Below are 21132 nucleotides of genomic sequence, written 5' to 3'. Positions count from 1 at the left end.
TTGATGCTGACAGGTTTATTCTGCTAGGCAATTCTATGAAAATTTAGTCCCAAGTTGTACCGTATATGATATTGAATGTCCAGATCTTTCTTTCCGCAAGTTCACCGATGATGGTCAGTACCTCATAAGTTTCAGCAGGAATCATCAAGATCTGATTGTCTATAGACCAACATGGTTGTCGTTTTCATGCAACGAAGAAGATTGTGATTCTTGTGATCTACCCTCAAAAGCAAAGAGATTTGAGAGCTTCTTCACTCAATTGTATTGTGTGTCACTTGCATCTAGTAATGAGCTTATCTGCAAAGACTTCTTTCTGTATGTGGAGAGTAATAAGTTTGGATTGTTTGCAACTTCCACTGCGCAAATTCATGATGCACCTGCTATTGGAGGAGCTATTCAGGGAATTCCATCTATAGAAAAGATAACTTTTCACCTTGTGAGGTTTGTTTTGGTAGATGATTCCATCAGTAATTTTTCAGACATCCTTTAAATTGTATTTTAGCCTCTTCATGATAGGGTACTTTTTTTTTTCCTGATATCCTTTGTAATAATTAGAATGGAAGATGGGGTCATACTGGATGAGAAGGTATTCTGCAATGATTTTGTGAATTTGGCCCATAGCATGGGTGTTTTCTTATATGATGATCTACTGGCTATTGTGTCCCTTCGGTATCAAACTGTACATATTCTCCAAATCCGGGATTCCGGGAACTTTGTAGATGTGCGAGCTATTGGGACATTTTGCCGAGAAGATGATGAACTTTTTCTTAATTCCCATGCTCAGGCAAGTAAATCACTTGGTGATATATTTTCAATAGCTTGATAGAGTGTGCTCAATCTCAAAATACATTGCTCTAACCTGAATGGTCAAATTCATTGTTTTTCCTCTCCCCCCTGACTCTGTCCTCATTTATATCATGGATTTATGATCTCATTGCCTAGCTGTGATACTGTTTATAAGTGAGGTTGAGTGTTTTTCTCAGGCCAGTGAGAGCACCCTTTTTTTTTTTAAATCTTAGATCTACCATAAATGCATTGGGAGGAGCATCCTTATGGCTACATGAGAGAAAACGATGCAAGGATTTTTCAATACTTATACCCGGCCAATGTAAGAGACTCAGGATCAGTCTGAAACGCGTGGTTGCTCCTCCCATCTTGTTAGAGAGTAGATTCTTTTTCATCATTGAGCACCTTTGGGCTTAGCATCCTTTGTGAGATGTACTCTCGTAGTCCTATATGTAGTATTGGGGGTTTGTATAGTCCTCTATATATCCCTTATTTAAAAAATAAATCCCATGTTCAGTTGAGTAGGCGATTCTAAAACTGTGATCCCATATCTTTCTTGCAAAGGAAGTCGCAACAACTTGTATTTTCTGGATAATAAAGAAAACAGCAATTGAAAACCAGATCAAAACCTAGAAGTCTCTGTTCGATTGTTACACATTTCAGGCACTTAAAAGTATACCTTTGTACCTTACCAAGAGTTAAACCTCACCATGATTGGGCAGCTGGAAACCTAGACGTGGCTAATCAACAATGTTATTCTTTTGAATCCTGTGTTCCTGGGCAAAACTTTTTGATTGATTCTTTGATGCAGTTTGGTCCTGAGAGAAGAGGCAAAACAGGGCCTGCTTATGGCTGCTTATTTGAGATCTTCAAGAAGATACTGATGTCTATCAGCCTACTTTCTTAGCATATGTGATCCCAACTTTGGTGGAGGATCCTGTTAGTAGATTTTTATTTTAGTTGTTTATTTCAAAGTTAGTAGTTCCTTTGTTAGTGAGCAAGTATGCTACTTAGTAGTTGTTATTTTGGGACTTTCTATTTTGTTTTCTATTTGGTTGTAATGATCACTGCTTATAAATAAAGTGGGAACAGCTGTCTCCCATGATGTGGTTGTTAGTCAATCAAGTTCTTTACTTCTTGTGAGTGTGTGCACTGTGGTGAATTGGTGATTTCAGTTGCAGCCAAGGTGGTGAAGCCCAGCCATATCTTCTTCTTTTCTTTTTCTTCCATTACTGTTTCGCAGGCGTTCCAGCAGCTTCTCTCTCTCTCTCTCTCTATCTTGGACTCTTATTGTGTGATTTCTAAACCTCTTTTGTGTCTTAATGATCCTTTATTGTTACTCTCATAATCTCCTCCATCTCTTATAAATTTTATCTGCTGTTTCAGGTCGGTGATAGGAGTAATTGTCAAGTTCACTGTCTGTTTTCACAGTATCTAACCATCAGATTGAGCTGAGTTTTGATTATGTTAATCCCTATCCCTTCTACTCTACTTGACCCAAACTTGGTGTCCGTCGGACTGATAGATTGAAAGTTATGTTAGTTCTCTTTACTTTCTATTTTCTGTCCATAAGCGTTTCTCCTAATTTAACCATCATTTTGGTCTAATATTTTAATCACATAATTACCTCATTAAAACTTCTATTAGTCTAATATCAAAAAAAATACAAAACTTCTGTTAGTCTATTATATGTTAATTTCAGCCCCATTAGATTTATGGTTTGTTAGTTCTAATCCTTTCAGTTTCTGCCCTATTTCTCAGTCATAAGGTTCACTGCGATTCTGGTTTTTAGTTGGTTTCTAGTGTTTTAATTTCCCTTTCAGCTTAATAAACTTCATCAATTAGTGTCAGAGCTATGGCCGACAGTGATCCACAACCCTCTTAGTCACTTAGTGCTGATGAAAAATTGGATCACCTTATAGAGATGATGACACAGCTCACTCAACGTGTCAATCACATAGAGCCACAGCCTTGACAATCACCTAACACTTATGACAAGTTGAACTACATACTGGAGAGACTGAGGCAACCGGATACTCGATTGACTCGAATTCAGCAAAAGTTGGGGCATACCAGAGTTACCCTCTGCTTTATATATTGATCTTAACTTTACACCTCCACAGGGAGAGAGGAGAGCACCAATCAAAGAATAGGAGCCTGAAGTCGAGGTTAAAGTTGAATAGATTCCAGCAACCGGTGACGACAAGGAAGAGACGGTGCTTGATGTTGCTACTGTAGAGGTTTACATTGAAGTGGTTGAAGTAAATGAGGTTAAGACAATGGACGGTGAGGTTGTGAGTAAGGAATCCAGCACTATAGTTGAAGTGGAGGTTAATGAAACAGTTCCGAAGACTCCTACAGATGCACCCTTCGCAGGTGCTATTGATCCTGAGATGGAGAACATATAATTTGTGATTCCACTCAAGTTCCTTGAGGAGAAAGGGCCAGGTCTTGAGGACCTCATCCCTAGCTATCGTGAATTGTCAGAGTGCTTGTACGGGCTGAAGTTGGACGTGCACCATACCAAGCTTATCCCTTGACTCACTAAAGCTCGAGCATGAGTTTTTTCAAAGCCAGGAAGAGCCGATGTAATTCAGTCCTGAGAGAAGAGGCAAAACAGGGCCTGTGTATGGTTGCTTATTTGAGATCTTCAAGAAGAGACTGATGTTGATCGACCTACATTCTTAGCATATGTGGGCCCAACTTTGGTGGAGGATCCTGTTGGAAGATCTTTGTTTGCTACTGCAATATTCTGTGGAGTCTAAAATAGCAAGTTTCTATTTTGTTTAGTAGTTGTTTATTTCAAATTTACTGTTCCTTTGTTTGTAAGCAAGTATGCTTACTTATTAGTTGTTATTTTGAGACTTTCTATTTTGTGGAGAGTTCCTAAACTCTATTGTTTCTTTGTTGTGTAGGACTGTTTATTTTAGGGAGTTGCTAGATTCTCACTGTTGCTTAGTAGTAAAAGATCTCTTACTATATTAGAGAGTTTCAATTTAGTTGTAATGATTATTGCTTATAAATGAAGAGGGTACAGCATCCTCCCACAATTTGGTTGTTTAATCAATTAAGCTCTTGTTGAGTATGCGAACTGTGGTGATTCAGTTGCAGCCAAGGTGGTGAAGCCTAACCGCAGGCTTTGGTGGTGAAGCCAAGCCATACCTATTGTAAAATGGGTTCAAGGGTATTTTTGTCGTTGTACGTATTCTAGAATGTTCTCTCGTCTATTATAAATAAAGAGGGGCTGTGATCATGAAGTCACAAGCCATTGTTCTCAATTTTCCACATGGTAATAGAGCGGAGATCCACTTTGGGATCTGAACCCTAATGGTTCTCATCTCAAAATTCTAGGCTCTCTCCTTCATCTCTCTCGTTCTCCTTCTCGGGTTTTGCGCTGCAAGCACCAATCATCTCTCTCTCTCTCTCCCTTCTCTTCTCGGTTTTAGCCACCACCACCGCCACCTCCAACAACCACCGCCTCATCCACCTAAACCTATCACTGCGGCCGCCACCACCTATAACAACCACCGGCTTCGCCTCCCACATCTTCTAGCGGCTCCACCGCTCTCGCATCTCTCTCGGTTTCACCCTAGGTGGTGAGCTTTTTTCTCCCACCAAGGGGATTTTTTGATCATTCCATGGTCTGATTTTCTTTTGACCCTAGGAGTTTGATGTTCTCTTTTGGATCCATGCCGTGTTGATGTATTGGTAATTTTTCTCTAACCAGCAACCATGGGTGATTCCGAGATCTCCTCAACATCTACCGGACAGGAAGGAGTTAATCAACGCGGTCTTCTTCCATTCCCTACTAGCTCCATTAAATTAAATGGGATCAATTATTTGATGTGGGCGAGATCTTGCTACCTTGCCGTTGGTGCTCATGGTCTTTCTGGCTAGCTTACCGATACTGCTATTATGCCTCCGCTGCTTGTCCTGCCCAAGACAAATGGATGACGGCTAATTTTCTTGTGATGTCGTATCTCATCAACTCCATGGATTCTAGTGCTACCATAGCTGGGGCTATTTACTTCTTGACACTGCTGCCAAAATTTGGAAGACAGCCAAAGACACATATTCCAAGGTCGGTAATGCTGCCTAGTGTTATTTAACTCTGCGTAGCATGTGGCAACAGTTAGATTTTTATGAGAACTTTTTTACTATATGTGATACTGATGCTACTGCATTTAAAAAATGGGAAGATGGTCTACGTGTTTTCAATTTGGACTGCCTCAGCCTTATCGGATGCTTCTTTGGTCTGGCGTAAAATTCTTGCTAACCGCCACCTGGTGCTTCAGGTCATTCGCTCCAAGACTGGTGATGGTCTCTCTTCCTACCTTTGGTTGGACCATTGGCACCCAATGGGAATTCTTCTCCACCTGGTCACTCCGAGAACCATTTATGCTTCAAGTTTCCACAGACTCTCCTTGGTGGCTGACATCCTTGATCAAGCTAGCTGGGCTCCCTCCTCCTCCTCTGCTCCCTCCTTTAACCTTATTTGGAATGAGCTTCAATCCATTCCAAGAAGGCCTGTGGTAAGAGGTGACTGTGTTACTTGGTCGTCAAACAACCCAAGCTCCTTCTCCTCTAAGGCTGCTTGGAATCTCATTCGTTTGAAAGTCCCATTGGTTTCTTGGCGTAATCTTCTATGGTTCAAGCATCACATTCCTCGTCACTGCTACACGGCTTGGAGGGTCTTCACCAATTGTCTTCCTACTCAGGCCTTTCTCAGCTGCCGGCAGATCTCAGTCTCCCCTGCTTGCTGCCTTTGTTGGAACAATGCTGAAAACTTGAATCACCTTTTCTTTGATTGCCCTACTGCCGCTGCCATTTAGAAAGGCATTTTGAGCAAATGCTAGCCTGCCCGCAGAAGAATTCTCCCTTTCTCTAGAGAGTGGATTTGGATTGATACGACCTATGCTGGTTCCTCTATTTGCGATTCGGTCGGAAAGATGGCTTTTTGTGCAACTCTCAACCATATTTGGATGGAACGCCAGTATTAGGAAATGGACCAACAATTCTCGATCTTACCAGAAGATTTGGGATTCCATTTCTTTTGAAATTAATGCTAAGTTATCGCTAGCTCCTCCCTCCCATTGTTTAGACACCCTAAGGAACAGGCTCATTGTTGATTCCTAGGGTCTCTCCAATGTATCTTTAGTTGCTCCAGCCAGCTAAGGCTGGCTTGGGCTTGCTGTATTTTTCTTTCTCCCCTTCTAGGCCCCTTGTTTTTCTTTCTTTCCTCTTTGGTAATGAATTTATTTATTCACCCAAAAAAAAATATTGAGTTTGATCAGATTTGGGCTGATGTCTTGAATCGGGATCCCTTTCCAACACTTGAGCAGGCTTATGCCATGGTGCAATTAGAGGACAGTCGTCGTAATGCTATGGTTCACCCAGTTTCTCAGGAACGATCATTATCGTCCACTAGTCCTCAAAATCCATCCCGTGGTGGACTCTCTCGTGGTACTGGTGATCGTTCAACTTCTCATCGGGCTGTAGTAAAGTGTGACTATTGTGGCAAAGAACGACACACCTGTGAAAAGTGTTGGAAATTGCATGGGCGTTCCGCTGATACTTGGGGTCGTGGATAGAGTCTTCCTTCTGCCAGAGCACATTATATTCATCCGAAGACACCTCTTTCAATCTCTTTCTCATTGAGGTTCTCTATACCTTGTGAAGTCTGGTGACTCGGTTGGACTCACCTTCTTCACCGGCTCCATCTGCAGCCTCGGCCACCTCCTTGCCAGGGACCTTTGAACCGCCTTCTTCTTCTTCGTCTTCGTCTGACCACCCATATATTTCTTTTTGTGGCCATAGTTCCTGTATCATATCCGATTCATGGATAATTGACTCAGGGGCTACTGACCATATGACCGGCTGTGGTGATGTCAGAATTTGCACCTATTTGTATCTATTTAGTGATCAGTCCGCTAGTTTCTTTGATCCCACTTGGTGTTCCTTTTCCATTTGCTTCCAATAGTTCTACCTATCCAGAAAAATTGTTGGCCCACAAATGTGGTTTCGATCCTTTCGGTGATGCCAGAAGTCGTTTCGATATACGATTTTTATCTGCGAGTTAGGTGAAAAAATTTAGGAACAACGCGCGCAAACACTAAATGTCTTAGTGGTGGTTCTTTGTTCGGTACTTCAACTAAATGGATAAGACTGTCTTCAACTTCCATCGAAAACAAAGTAAAAGAGAAGAGAGTAGGTGCACTTCCACGCATGCCAATATATTAATAAAATGCTCTACAAGTGAGTTCCCGCCTCCGTTATAGAATCTCCCAAAGCAAAACTAACTACCATGACTCCTATCAATACAGCTAAACTGACAGTGCGAGCGCTCGATTTTAATTTGAGCAGATCATAGACTTCCGGCTCGATGGAAGCTTCCATAACGCGATCATGGATGTAGCTAGCATGTGGACAAGAAAATCCTAATTGCTGAAGAGCGCACATCTCACCTGTCGCTTCCTTAATCTGTTTAGCCGTCTCTAGTGAGCACCAATTATGAGGATGGGTAAATAATGGGTTAGGAATTGACCATCTACCATTTTCCTAACCTTAGTAACAGACCGGTGAAAAGCACAAAGGAGTGGTCTCTGTAGTACGACAGTAGGAGCGCTTCTTTCAGGTTATCCTACTTAATTTTTCCAATACTCTCCTTTGTCAGGCATGGTTCAAAATCTCGTGATATATCACCGATATTTCGGTATATTTCGGATATCTCGACACTGCCGAGACGAGATGACCATACGAAATGAAAAGAGTCCAAATTTCGGTATATTTCATGAAATTTCGGTATATTTCGTGAAATTTCGGTATCTTAATTTTGTTAATGTGCTTTGGTACTGTTTATATGAACAGTGTCTTGAACAGTACCGTATACTATTCACGTAAACAGTGTCATGAACAGTACCATACACTGTTCACGTGAATAGTAACTAGAGATGAGAGTTGTTAGTCAAGGGCAGTTTGGGAATTTCTCTTGTGTGTTAGCTCTACCCTATTATTAATAATATTGGTGAAGAGGGGAGAACAATTTCATTCGATAGTTCTCCCCAAAGGATTACAGCCACTTGTCTTCTTCTTCATCTTCTTCCTCTCCATCTTTTCCATTAAATCTGGTTTTATTTACATGGTATCAGAGCTACGATCTTAGGAGTCGATTCTACATCCTAGGACCTACTCGATTACTCTCAAATTGATCAAGACAGTGTTGCGGTTTTGAAGGCTTCACGTTTGAAGGTTTTCGTGACCATAGTTTGAAGGGGCTGCAGAACCCTATGCTGCGTTTTGGTGGAGTTTGCTGGGACTGGTTCATGATTATATAAAGGAACCTAGTCTCGATTTTGTAGTGATTACTTGATATCGATTTAGGGTTTTGGGAGGTGATTACTTTTCTATTTCAGTTCTTCTTTTTGGTGGTTTGAAGGTTCTTTGTAAGGTTTTCCCTGAATCAATTCTTGCTGGATATTGAGATTGCATCGATTTTTTGTTCTAAAATCGATCTCTAAATTTTTCATTGGCTGTTGGCGATCGTGTTTGCTTGCTGGTTCATCACTTTTGCTCAGTTTTTATTAGTTGTTGGTGAATTTCTGCATTGGTTTGCTTGATCGAAATGGGTGACCCAGCTGAAGATTCTAAAGGTGTTATCTCTGAGGTTGTTTCGGGCTCTTCCAAATCTATTACAGAGAAGAGATTGGAAGGGGTAAGTAATTTCCAACAATGAAAGAAAATTGTGTGGGTTGTTTTGACTGGTCGTGGCCAACAGAAACATCTTATAAAGGCCAAACCAAAGGATGATGAAGCGTGGGAAATTGTAGATGCACGCATTCTGGGACAGATGTTGAATAGTATGGATTCACAGATTGTTGACTTAGTGACTCACATAGATACTGTGAAGGAGTTATGGGATTTCTTACATGTTTTGTATTCTGGACAGAATAATCTATCCCGTATATATGAGCTGTCACAAGAGTTCTATCGTGCTGATAGGAAGGGACGTTTGTTGACCCAATATTCTGCCGATTATAAACGAATGTTTGAAGAGTTAAATGCATTGCTGCCCATTAGTTCGGATGTGAAGTAGATGCAAGATCAACGTGAACAACTTGCCGTCATAGGAATTTTGGGAGGATTGGGCCAGGAATATGACTCGGTATGCTCCACTATTCTTGGAGGAGATAAAATTGCCTCACTTGCAGAAATTTTTTCTCGCCTTCTTCGTGTTTCTTGTGATAGTTCCCATGAACCAGCAGCTGCTCCTGGTGAGAGCTCTGCCCTTGTTGCTTCCAGTCAAGGGAGAGGTAATGGTGGACGTAATGGGGGTCGTGGTGGTGGTATAGCTGGCCGTGGAGGTGGAAGAGGCAGTGGTAGTAGTAATGGTGGTGAAAATTCTGGTTCTGTGAAGACTTGTAATCATTCTGGTCGACCAGGACACATCCAACCCTTTTGTTGGAAACTTCATGGGAAGCCACCGCAACAGCAGTATGTTAATTCAGCATCTAGTACAGAGTCTCCGGCTACACCTTCTGAGGGTAAGTTGGTAAGGTTATCTGATGAGTATTATGCTCAGTTCACGTAGTTTCAGATTTCTCGGCCTTCTAGATCTTCCTCTACGGCTACTTTTGCCCAGACAGGTAATGCCACTGCGTGTTTCTCCACTTCTCGTCCCTGGATCATTGTTCAGGTGCTTCTGATCATATGTCTGGTGTGTCAGGTAATTTTTCTTCCTTTCGGTCTTCAGAGTCTAGTGTTACATTGGCTGATAGTTCCCTTGCCAAAGTCACTAGCACGGGTACTGTCAACCCAACTAAGTCCTTGTCCTTGTCTTTTGTTCTCCATTTACCTGACTTCCCTTGTAACCTGCTTTCTGTTAGTAAAATTACTAAAGCCTACAATTGTTCAGTGACCTTTTATCCTGATTCCTGTGTTTTTTAGGATCTTATGACGAAGAAGATGCTTGGTAGGGGACGTGAGCAAGGGGGGTTGTATCATCTTGAAGACTCTCCTTCAGTTGCTTATTCCAGTGTTTTGTCTCCACACCAAGTTCATTGTCGGCTGGGCCATCCGTCTTTGCAGAGTTTACAGAAGTTGGATCCTCGTTTTAGTTCCCTTTCTAGTTTAGAGTGTGAGTCATGTCAGTTTGGAAAGCTCCACTGTGTGAGTTATCCCCCCAGAGTCAATAAACGGTCTGCGTACCCTTTTTCTTTAGTGCATTCTGATGTATGGGGGCCTTGCCCTATTACTTCTAAGATGGGATTTAAATATTTTGTTACTTTTGTCGATGATTATTCTAGAGTCACCTGGATTTATTTAATGAAAAGTCGTTTTAGTTCCCTTTCTAGTTTAGAGTGTGAGTCATGTCAGTTTGGAAAGCTCCACCGTGTGAGTTATCCCCCCAGAGTCAATAAACGGTTTGCGTACCCTTTTTCTTTAGTGCATTCTGATGTATGGGGGCCTTGCCCTGTTACTTCTAAGATGGGATTTAAATATTTTGTTACTTTTGTCGATGATTATTCTAGAGTCACTTGGATTTATTTAATGAAAAGTTGTTCTGAGCTGTTTGCCATTTTTCGTGCATTTGTTACTGAAATTCAGACTCGGTTTAATAAGAATGTTTGTGTTTTACGTAGTGATAATGCCCTTGAATATTTTTCTGCTCCATTTAATTCTTTTATGGCTGACTGTGGCATGTTGCACCAGTCTTCTTGTTTAAATACACCCCAACAAAATGGTGTAGCTGAACGGAAGAATAGACATTTAATGGAAGTGACCTGTTCAATTCTTCTTGAGATGAAAGTACAAAAATCTTTTGGGCTGATGCTGTCTTGACTGCCTGTTTCCTTACAAATCGTATGCCATCTTCTGTGTTACAGGGTGGGATTCCTCATTCTCTTTTATTTCCTATTGAACCTCTCTTTGTTTTACCACCTAAAATTTGTGGGTGTGTTTGCTTTATCCGTGACCATCGTCCAGGTCTGTCTAAATTAGATCCCCGGGCTATTAAATGTATTTTATTGGGTTATTCACGCACTCAAAAAGGTTATCGGTGTTATTCACCAGTTCTTCGATAGTACTTTGTCTCTGCTGATGTTAACTTTTTTGAGTCCATTGCTTATGATGATACATCTTTTGTTTCCTCAGAGTTAGATGAGGATCTTCCTTTATATGTGGTGCACTATACTAGTTCCCATGGTCAACTGGCTGCTGCTCTGTCTCTGCCACCTCCGCCTTCTCCTGTTCGGCCAGCCCGTCCTCCTGTTCAGTTTACATTTGTTCGGCGTCCTCGAGTTGATACAGCACCCCCGGTCTCTACTGATCCTCCAACTTCAACTTCGCTTGCGGATCCTACTCCTCAGTTAAGTATTCCTTATTCTGATCTTTATATTCCCATTGCTCTTCGTAAGGGTGTTCGTAGTTGTACTCAACATCCTTTGTCTCATTTTGTTTCTTATACAGGCTTATCTGCTAACTTTACTGCTTGTCTCTCTACTGTTGAGTCTTATCCCACCCCTAAGTCTGTTTAGAGGCATTATCTCACTTTCCCTGGAGGACAGCTATGGAGGAGGAATTGACTGCCTTGGCTGAAAATCACACTTGGGACTTGGTATCGTTACCTGCTGGCAAGAAGGCTGTTGGTTGTCGGTGGGTATATGTGGTTAAAGTGAACCTTGATGGTTCTTTGGCTCGTTTGAAGGCACGCGTAGTTGCCAAAGGCTGTACACAGGTTTATGGAGTTGATTATCTTGATACCTTTTCCCCTGTTGCCAAGCTTGCATCTGTTCGTCTTTTGATCTCTCTTACCGCATCCCATCATTGGCCTCTTTTTTCGTTGGACGTGAAGAATGCTTTTCTTCATGGTGATCTCCATGAGGAGGTTTATATGGAGCAACCTCCTGGGTTTGTTGCTCAGGGGGAGTCTGGTTTAGTGTGCAAACTTAAGAAGTCATTGTATGGTTTGAAACAATCTCCTCTCCCAGGCCCTGGTTTGGGAGATTTTCAGATGTTGTTCTGGAATTTGGGATGACTCGGTGTGGCAGTGATCATTCAGTGTTCTACCGGCATAGCAAGGCTAGCAGGATATTTTTGGTGGTATATGTAGATGATATAGTCATCACTGGTGATGATGTTGAAGGCATTAAGCAGCTTAAGTTACATTTGCAGTGTAAATTTCAGACCAAGGATCTTGGTAAGTTGAAGTACTTTCTTGGAGTTGAGGTAGCTCAGTCTAATAAAGGTATTTCTCTCTCCCAAAGGAAATATGTTCTTGACCTGCTTTTCGAAACAGGTATGCTTTGGTCTAAACCTTTGGATACTCCAATGGACCCAAATTTGAAGTTGACAGTTGACAATGGTGATGCTCTTGATGATCCGGAAAAATATAGGAGACTTATTAGAAAATTAAATTATCTCACTCTGACTTGACCGGATATTGCCTTTCCGGTTAGTGTAGTAAGTCAATTTCTGTCCTCTCCTAGGATGTCACATTGGGATGCTGTGATTCGAATTCTGAGATACCTCAAGAAAGCCCAGGTCGTGGTCTACTCTATACTAATCATGGTCATGGACGTGTTGAGGGATTTTGTGATGCTGATTGGGCTGGTTCTCCTGTGGATAGGAGGTCTACCACTGGGTATTGTGGGGGGAAATTTGGTGTCCTGGAAGAGCAAGAAACAGCCAATAGTAGCAAGATCTAGTGCAGAGGCAGAGTATCGGGCTATGGCACAGGTTACTTGCGAGCTGATGTGGATGAAGCAGTTGTTGACTGAGATGAAATTTACGAAGGAATTACCTATACAGCTGTGGTGTGATAATCAAGCTGCTATCCATATAGCTTCCAATCTTGTGTTTCATGAGTGGACGAAGCATATAGAGGTTGATTGTCATTTTGTTCGAGAGAAACTACAAGAAGGTTTTATTGATCCACAACATGTTTGTACAGGGGAGCAACTTGCTGATATTTTTACTTAGTCCTTGGGAAGTTTGAGAATTGATTATATTTGTAATAAGCTGGGCATGATTAACATCTATGCTCCAGCTTGAGGGGGAGTGTTAATGTGCTTTGGGTACTGTTTACGTGAACAGTATTGTATACTATTCACATGAACAGTGTCATGAACAGTACTGTACATTGTTCACATGAATAGTAACTAGAGATGAGAGTTGTTAGTCAAGGGCAGTTTGGGAATTTCTCTTGTGTGTTAGCTCTACCCTATTATTAATAATATTGGTGAAGAGGGGAGAACAATTTCATTCAATAGTTTTCCCCAAAGGATTACAACCACTTCTCTTCTTCTTCATCTTCTTCATCTTCTTCCTGTCCATCTTCTCCATTAAATCTGGTTTTATTTACAAATTTAATGCCGAGGTAAAGATACTATGGTCTAAACACAATTTGATGCCAATGTAAAGATACTATGGTCTGACAATGGGGAGAAATATTTTGATGGAACTTTTCAGGCATATTTGTCCACCCATGGTATTATCCACCAAACAAGTTGTGTGGAGACTCCAACTCAAAATGGAGTTGCCGAAAGGAAGAATCGGCATCTCTTGGGAGTGGCCAAATCCCTAATGTTTGCCATGACTGTTCCACCTCGGTTTTGGAGTGATGTTGTACTGTTGGCAGCATATCTTATTAATCGGCTGTCCTCGAGGGCGTTGGCATCCCGCTGCCCTATTGAGGTATTATTGTGCTCGTTGACTTTTGTGGTGCCTCCCAAAGGTGTTTTTGTGTGTGGTTTTTACTTGAAATCGCCATGTTCATGACAAATTTAATCCCAAAGGGTTGCGTTGTATTTTTGGGGATATTCTGCTACTTAGAAGGGTTTTGACTTAAATCATTTAAGTGCTATTGACCTCCCTCCAAAAACTTGGTTAACACAATGGATGTTTTTTTTTGGGAGATAAAGGCGTATTTTTTGTCCATAGTCCTCTTTAGGGGGAGTCTACTAGTGAAGAGGTGCCTTTGATTACATCTCTAGATGTTCCCATGGTAGAAGATACATCGGTTGAACTCGAGGATGGAATAACATGGCAGGAACATGAGCAATCTTACATCCAGGGGGAGACTGGGAAATCTGACACTTTGAAGGTTTTTACTAGAGGAACGTGGCATAAACAAAAACGAGTTGACAATACCGCCACCACTGCACCTAACCAGTCGTTGCTCTCTGATCCAAGTTCTTCACCTACTGTTCTTGATAAGTATCCTTTGGATCCTAATATAGATTTACCGATTTCCCCTGTAGAACTTGTACTTAACATCCCATTTCTATTGCCGTTTCTTATGACTCTCTTTCCTTATCCTTCCATGCTTTTGTATCCACCTCATCTTCTGTTTCCATCCCTAACACCTGATAGGAAGCAATGGCCAATTCAAGATGGAAAGACACAATGAATGAAGAAGTGGGGCACTGGGAAAAATGACACATGGGACTTGGTGCGTCTTCCTTTAGGAAAGAAATCGGTTGGTTGCAAGTGGATCTTCACAGTCAAACATAAGGCAGATGGAACAGTGGAAAGATTTAAGGCAAGACTGGTTGCTAGAGGATTCACTCAGGCACATGGGATCGACTATCAAGAAACCTTTTGGCATAGTAGCCTAGATGAATACTGTCAGAGTCATCTCTTGTGCAGCTAAGCAAGGCTGGTATCACACCCCAGCTCGGTTAATAAGGGCCTAGTGTGACTGGATGCCATCCGACATCCAACCAATCCCAAGGATTGCAAGTGCAGTACCCTATTCACAATAATTATCACAATACAGTAATTTAAACGCAGCGGAAGAGATTAAATAATGATAACATCAGTAATAGGGAAGACTAAGTGATAATTCATTCATATAATTATAATTAAAGCTTGAGTTACAACTGTATAAGTCTCGAAAAGTAACCTAAAACACGTTTACAAACTATAATATCATTTCTATACAAAAGTGGGTATAAACACAAAAGAGGAGGGTGGAAATAGCCTAGATTGTCAGGCTAGGATCAAGAGAAGGCACAATCATCACATGTGCATGAAGCATGGTGCACCTCATACATCAGAGCCTCAACTCCAACACCAGAAGGAGAATCCAAGGCAGAGGCAGCTCTAAGAGAAACACCAGTAGTAGTAGCCAAGTCATCTAAAAAATAAGGATATCCACAGGGGTGAGCTCCACTGAGCCCAACAAGGGAAACACACAGGCAAATGCAAATAGTCAATGATGAATGACCTAAAACTAAGTATGCTCCTAACATCAGTATTAAGTCTCATGGGGTATAAATGCTACTGTAGTAGGTATGACATCCTCGGTCCCGGAAACACAAATCAGTCGTCGGTCACCCGAGCGATCCCACTCTACCACGGTGGGAACCCGCCAGCTCCGGTATTACGCATCTGACGTCAACGAACCCCTAAATGTTAACCTTACTGTTTGTTCCCATTCCTGTACTACTCTTCGGATATGAGACAATGAATGGCATCCCGGAATCATCCCTTCGAACCCATCACGGGTTATCCAACACCTCTCCCCTAGGGCCATAGCATTGGGTTCATGCCAATCCTAACCATATGCATTCTAACATGATGGCAAATGATTCAATATCAAATAAATAAGTTATTCTGTCCAGCAATATCAGTAACAATAACAACTTCAAAGATTAAGCAATATATGCATATGCAACATAAAAATGCATCCTAACATCATACATCATTTAATGCAAATAAGGAAAAGCTAGAAAACTAGGTGATCAATATATTAACATCATGCATGAGATGACAAACAATAACAAACAGAAATTAATATAACAAACACACTGAAATTAAGTCCAAAACTCCCTTACCTAGAGTTGGATGTTTGGTACCAGTAAGTAGATGATCCAACTCCCAAATAAACCTCACCAAAAAGATAACAGTCCTAAACAAACAGTAAACACCATGAATCAGATCCTAGAATAAGACTAGGTCAAACCCCTAGCAATTAGGTCCAAAACCATCACAATAAGGTGAACCGGATTCACAGCAGGGACCAACTGGTCGACCGTAGGGTTGTTTGGAACTCCATTCGGTGGGCAAAACAGAAAAGGGCTTAGGCTGCACAGTCATGGATCTTGTCATGCACAAGGTCAATTTAAAAAACTAGTACAGAGGGAAGGACAAAGTATAGCAATTGGGTATTTGGGTCATGGCAACCCAAAAACATGATGGATTTAAGGTCCTTGCAATCTATTACTTAATTTCCTATACTAGGGTTGGTATGGGTCAAGAATTCATCAAGAAATTAAGAAGAAGAAGAGAAATTGGGAAATCAGATTTGGGATTGGCTGACCTACCTGAAAATAGGATGGAGGAAGTGATGGCAGCCCCAAATCCTAGCTCTCCAAGTAAAATCCCCTTATTCCAAGCTCCAAGTAGAACAAAACCTTAAGCCCTAGCCTTCCTTTTCTTCTTTTTCTCTTCTTCTCCTTAGGCAGAATCGGTTTTGGCTTTGGTTGAAATGAAGTGTAAAACTAAGTTTCATATATACTAAGGCATATTAAGGCATGTTTGCTTAGGTCCCTATAAAATTAGTTTGTAAAATGTACTTGTCAAAACTAATTAACTAGCAATAACTACTTAAATACCTATGTTTAAGTCTTAAGCATGATGCCATGTGACATAAGCGGGAATCCGGTTGGGGTAAACTACGGGAAGTTGGATTCCACACTAGGGATGTAGGTCCTACAAAGGAAATTACTATTATGCCCCTACCATATAATTTAAACAATATACTATATATATATATATATATACAAGAACAGATTTTTACCTACAATCAGGCCTAAGAGATCGAGAGCTTTTGCATGTGCTCGTCCAAGCTTGTTTGACACATGTAGCTCAGGTGCAAGGACCTGGCAGGGCTTTCGGATTCCATGATGGCTAACGGTGTTGGCTCCCCGGAATCTTCCATAGGTGAGTGAAGGAGTTGGTCCGAATCCACCACCGATGCAGCCCACAATATTGAGGCAAGCATGGACACTCAACCAGAACCTGAAATCACACAAGTTCCAAAGTTCAAATTTATAGTGGGTTTCACAGCTGGGATCTTCAACAACTGGATGTGAAGAATGCCTTTCTTCATGGGGAGCTTGAAGAGGAGGCATACATGGACATTCCTCTGGGTTTTGCTGCTAAAGAAACCCAGGACAAGGTATGTTACCTCAAGAAGGCTTTATATGGACTAAAATAGTCTTCAAGAGGTTGGTTTGGACGTTTCCATTGAGCTATGGTGTCGATTGGCTATAAACATATTAATGCTGATCACACTTTGTTTATCAAGAAGAGAGGTCTGCACATCATAGTATTGATCGTTTGTGTGGACGATATTGTAATCACTAGGAGTGATGTTGATGAGATAAGTAAATTGAAGACCTATTTGGGGACAGAATTTGAGATCAAGGATCTAGGAAAAGTCAGATATTTCCTTGGGATCGAGGTAGCTCATTCAACTCAAGGTATCTTCCGCTCACAACGGAAGTATACCCTTGACCTGTTATCTGAAACAGGAATGTTGGGATGTAAGCTTGTAGATACTCCTTTGAAGTCAAATACTCACCTAAAAGGTAAAGATGGAGATCCCGTGGATAAAGGCAGCTATCAGAGATTGGTTGGTCGTTTGATATACTTATCCCACACACGACCCGATATATCATTTGCAGTTAGTGTCGTGAGCCAATACATGCATGATCCCCATTCCACTCATTTAGAGCTGTCCTTTTTTCCCCTCGGGATCACTTACGAGTTGAGGCCTACACTGATGCAGATTGGGTAGGATGTCCAGATGACAAGCGGTCTACCTCTTGATATTGTACCTTTGTTGGGAATTTAGTAACTTGGCGGAGCAAGAAGCAAGCTGTTGCCCGATCTAGTGCCAAAGCAGAATTTTGGGCTATGGCCCATGGTATTTGTGACCTCCTTTGGTTGCAAGGACGTCTTCATTTTTTATCTGTTCCTGTTGAGCTGCCTATGCATCTATACTGTGATAGCAAATCAGCAATAAGTATTGCTCATAAACCATTGCAACACAATCGTACCAAGCATATTGAGATCGATCGTCATTTCATCAAGGAGAAGCTGGAGCAAGGAGTTCATCCAATTCATTTAGTCTGGTGATCCGTGAGCTGATATTATTACTAAGAGTATTAATAGTAAAAAATTTGTATCTATTGTTAGCAAGTTGGCCTTGTTTGACATTTGTGCACCAACTTGGGGGGTGTTGTAAAATGGGTTCAAGGGTATTTTTGTTCTAGGGTTATTTCTCTCCTTGTACCTATTCTAGAATGTTCGCTCATCTATTATAAATAAAGAGGGGCTGTGATCATAAAATCACAAGCTGATATTATTACTAAGAGTATTAACAGTAAAAAATTTGTGTCTATTGTTAGCAAGTTGGCCTGGTTTGACATTTGTGCACCAACTAGAGGGGGGAGGGTTGTTGTAAATTGGGTTCAAGGTTTTTTTTGTCCCAGGGATATTTCTGTCCTTGTACCTATTCTAGAATGTTCTCTCGTCTATTATAAATAAAGAGGGAAGCCATTGTTTTTAATTCTCCACAATATCTTAATCTTTTTCTTCTATTACTGTTCTGCTGGCATTCCAACAGTTTTTTTCTCTCTACTTGGGTGATTTCTAAACCTTTTTTGTGTCTAATGATCCTAATGTAAGACTTGATTAGGATTAACCTAGCCCCAAATAAACCCACAACAGAAAATAGAAAGAAAGGCTGAAATTAGAAAGTGAACCATTCCAAGCAAACCAGCCAATAGAACTTCACCAAATCTAGGTCGAGTGGAGGTGAGGTTGATCAGGTCCTGTGCTTCAAATTACAGCCAATTCTGATGCCTGAATGTTGAGTTATGAGTTGGACTTGAAATTAGAAGGTAGGGCTCCAAAATAGAAGGTAAGTGCTACAGACCAAATCAACCAGCAGCAGGTGCTCAAACTGGAGTCGAATGAAGGCCCAGGCAGCAGTGAAAAGCCCTCAAAATCTTAGTCAATTCTGACCAAGGGTTTCTGAGATGTGGGACAGGTTTGAAATTTAGAAGGTTTGTTAAGATCTTGCAAACCAGTGGGAGTTTGGACTCCAAATCTGGGATCAAGTGTAGCCCTTGGTTGTGTGATCAACCCTTCAAACCTCTGTTGAAACTGAGTTCAGGTTGCAGAGAAATTGAGACTTGAAGTTTGGTGGAGAAATCTAGGCAGAATAGCAGAGCCATGGGCAATCAATGTCCTTTTGCTTGATGCAGCAGCAACGGATCTGGATCTGAGAGGGGGTTCAATTGTAGTCTTCAATATGCACTCCAGCAGTTGTGCAGTCACAGGCAGCAGCAGCACTATAGGGAAGATCGAGTTGGATAGGAGAAGAAAGATAGAAAAGGGGGAATAGGGAGATTCGAATCTCTCAGCCCTAGGGTTTTGGCTCTCTCAGCCAGGCCTCACTGCCCTTCATCCTCACAATAGGATAATCAAAACTTGCACAAAGCAATCTAAGCAACTTCATTAATTCGTCAAATTGTGGGGTGCCTCTATGGGCAGGTTATAATATAGAAGCTCAAGTATTGAGCCCAAAAATAGAAACAATAAAATAGCAAGTCTCTTATAAGGCTGAGACTTGAATTACAAGCAACAACAACAACAACAACAACAACAACAACTCAGCCGAACTGAATGGGGTTGGCTACATGGATCCTTTCAAAATAAAGTAGAGAAAACTAAAGTCCTCATATTGGGGAAAGGAAATTAAGAGGGATGAAGAGAGAAAAAAAGAAAAGGAAGTAGGAGGAAAGAGGATATCCCAGAAAATCAGGTAAGTCTCAGTTACATGGTGTCGACAACGTGGATCCTTGCCTTCCAATAGGCTCTATCTAAGGTCATAGTTGGCACAAGACCCAGACTGTGCATGTCATTCTTCACGACCTCACCTATGGTCATTTTAGGCCTGCCCCTAGTTCTTTTAGCTTCTTCAATCGGCATCAGATGACTTCTCCTTATTGGGGCATCCCCAGACCTCCATTGCACATGGCCAAACCACCTCAGACAACATTCTCGAAGCTTGTCGATGATCGAGGCCACTCCCACATCAGCTCTAATATGTTCGTTCCTCACTTTATCCTTCCTAGTTTTGCCACACATCCATCTCAACATCCTCATCTCTGCAACACATAATTTCGCTATCTTTGCTATATGACACTTCTTAACTGCCCAACATTCCGTCCCATACATCATAGCAGGTCGGGCAACAATCCTGTAGAAATTTCCTTTTAGCTTTAAAGGAATGTGTTGGTTACAGAGTACTCCGGTCGCACCTCTCCACTTCATCCATCCCACTTTAATTCTTTGTAAACATCATCATTTATGCCACCTTCTTTGTGTATTATAGACCCCAGATATCGGAAATAGTCATTTGGCGGTATCTCTCTCTCCCTCAATTTTCACCATGTCATTTTCCATTATAGTGTGACTATAGTTATACTTTATATACTTCGTCTTTGATCTACTAATCTTAAAACCTCTTGTTTCCAAGGTCGATCTCCACAACTCTAACTTAGCATTAATCCATGCTTTTGTCTCATCCATCAAAATGATATCAGCGGCAAAGAGCATACACACGGTACATCGTCTTGGATAATTCATCCATGATAAATGCAAACAAATAAGGGCTCAAGGTTGATCCTTGATGTAGCCCATACGTAATTGGGAAATCCATGCCCTGGCCTACCACAATCTCACACTAATCTCCACACCCTCATATATATATCTTTAATTACCTCTATATACTTACTCGATACCCCTCTCTTCGCAAGAACATGCCGGATTAAGTCTCTAGGGACTCTGTCATAGGCTTTCTCCAGGTCAATAAAGACAATATAGAGATCCTTCTTGCTTGCCCTACATCTTTCCATGAGCCTCCTCAGTAGGTAGATAGCTTCTGTCATGGATCTAGCTGGCATAAAACCAAATTGATTCTTTGAGATATGAGTACTCTTCTCAGATGGGCTTCAATTACCTTCTCCCAAAGTTTCATAGTTTGACTCAGTAGTTTTATGCTTCTATAATTATTGCAGCTCTGGACATCACCCTTATTTTTGTAGACAGGAACTACAACGCTTCTCCTCCAATCATCTGGCATTTCCCTTGTGATCATAATCTTGTTAAAATACTTGGTTAACCAATATACCCCACATAGTCCTAGGGCCTTCCACACTTCTATTGGGATCTCATCCGGGCCTAGTGTGCTGCCTACTTTCATCTTTCTTAAGGCTTCTTTTAATTCTGCCACACCAATCTTACGTACATACCTATTGTTCAGATGTGTTA

The 21132-nt window shown here is 41.3% G+C and overlaps 1 protein-coding gene across 1 annotated transcript in view; it reads left to right on the top strand.

Moving 5' to 3' along the window:
* Positions 1-21132, top strand: part of LOC122647645 (light-mediated development protein DET1) — a 58877-nt gene that overhangs the window by 10458 nt on the left and 27287 nt on the right. Inside the window, exons 2-4 of the mRNA XM_043841004.1 lie at positions 14-441; positions 556-785; positions 18200-18209. Coding sequence (XP_043696939.1) covers positions 14-441; positions 556-785; positions 18200-18209 — 668 coding nt within the window. The remainder of the gene's footprint in view (positions 1-13; positions 442-555; positions 786-18199; positions 18210-21132) is intronic.

The sequence above is a fragment of the Telopea speciosissima genome, unplaced genomic scaffold (genome assembly GCF_018873765.1).
Source record: "Telopea speciosissima isolate NSW1024214 ecotype Mountain lineage unplaced genomic scaffold, Tspe_v1 Tspe_v1.0105, whole genome shotgun sequence".
NCBI classification, from domain to species: Eukaryota; Viridiplantae; Streptophyta; class Magnoliopsida; order Proteales; family Proteaceae; genus Telopea; species Telopea speciosissima.
The sequence above is the reverse complement of the archived record's forward strand: the minus strand, read 5'-3'. Positions and strand labels throughout refer to the sequence as shown.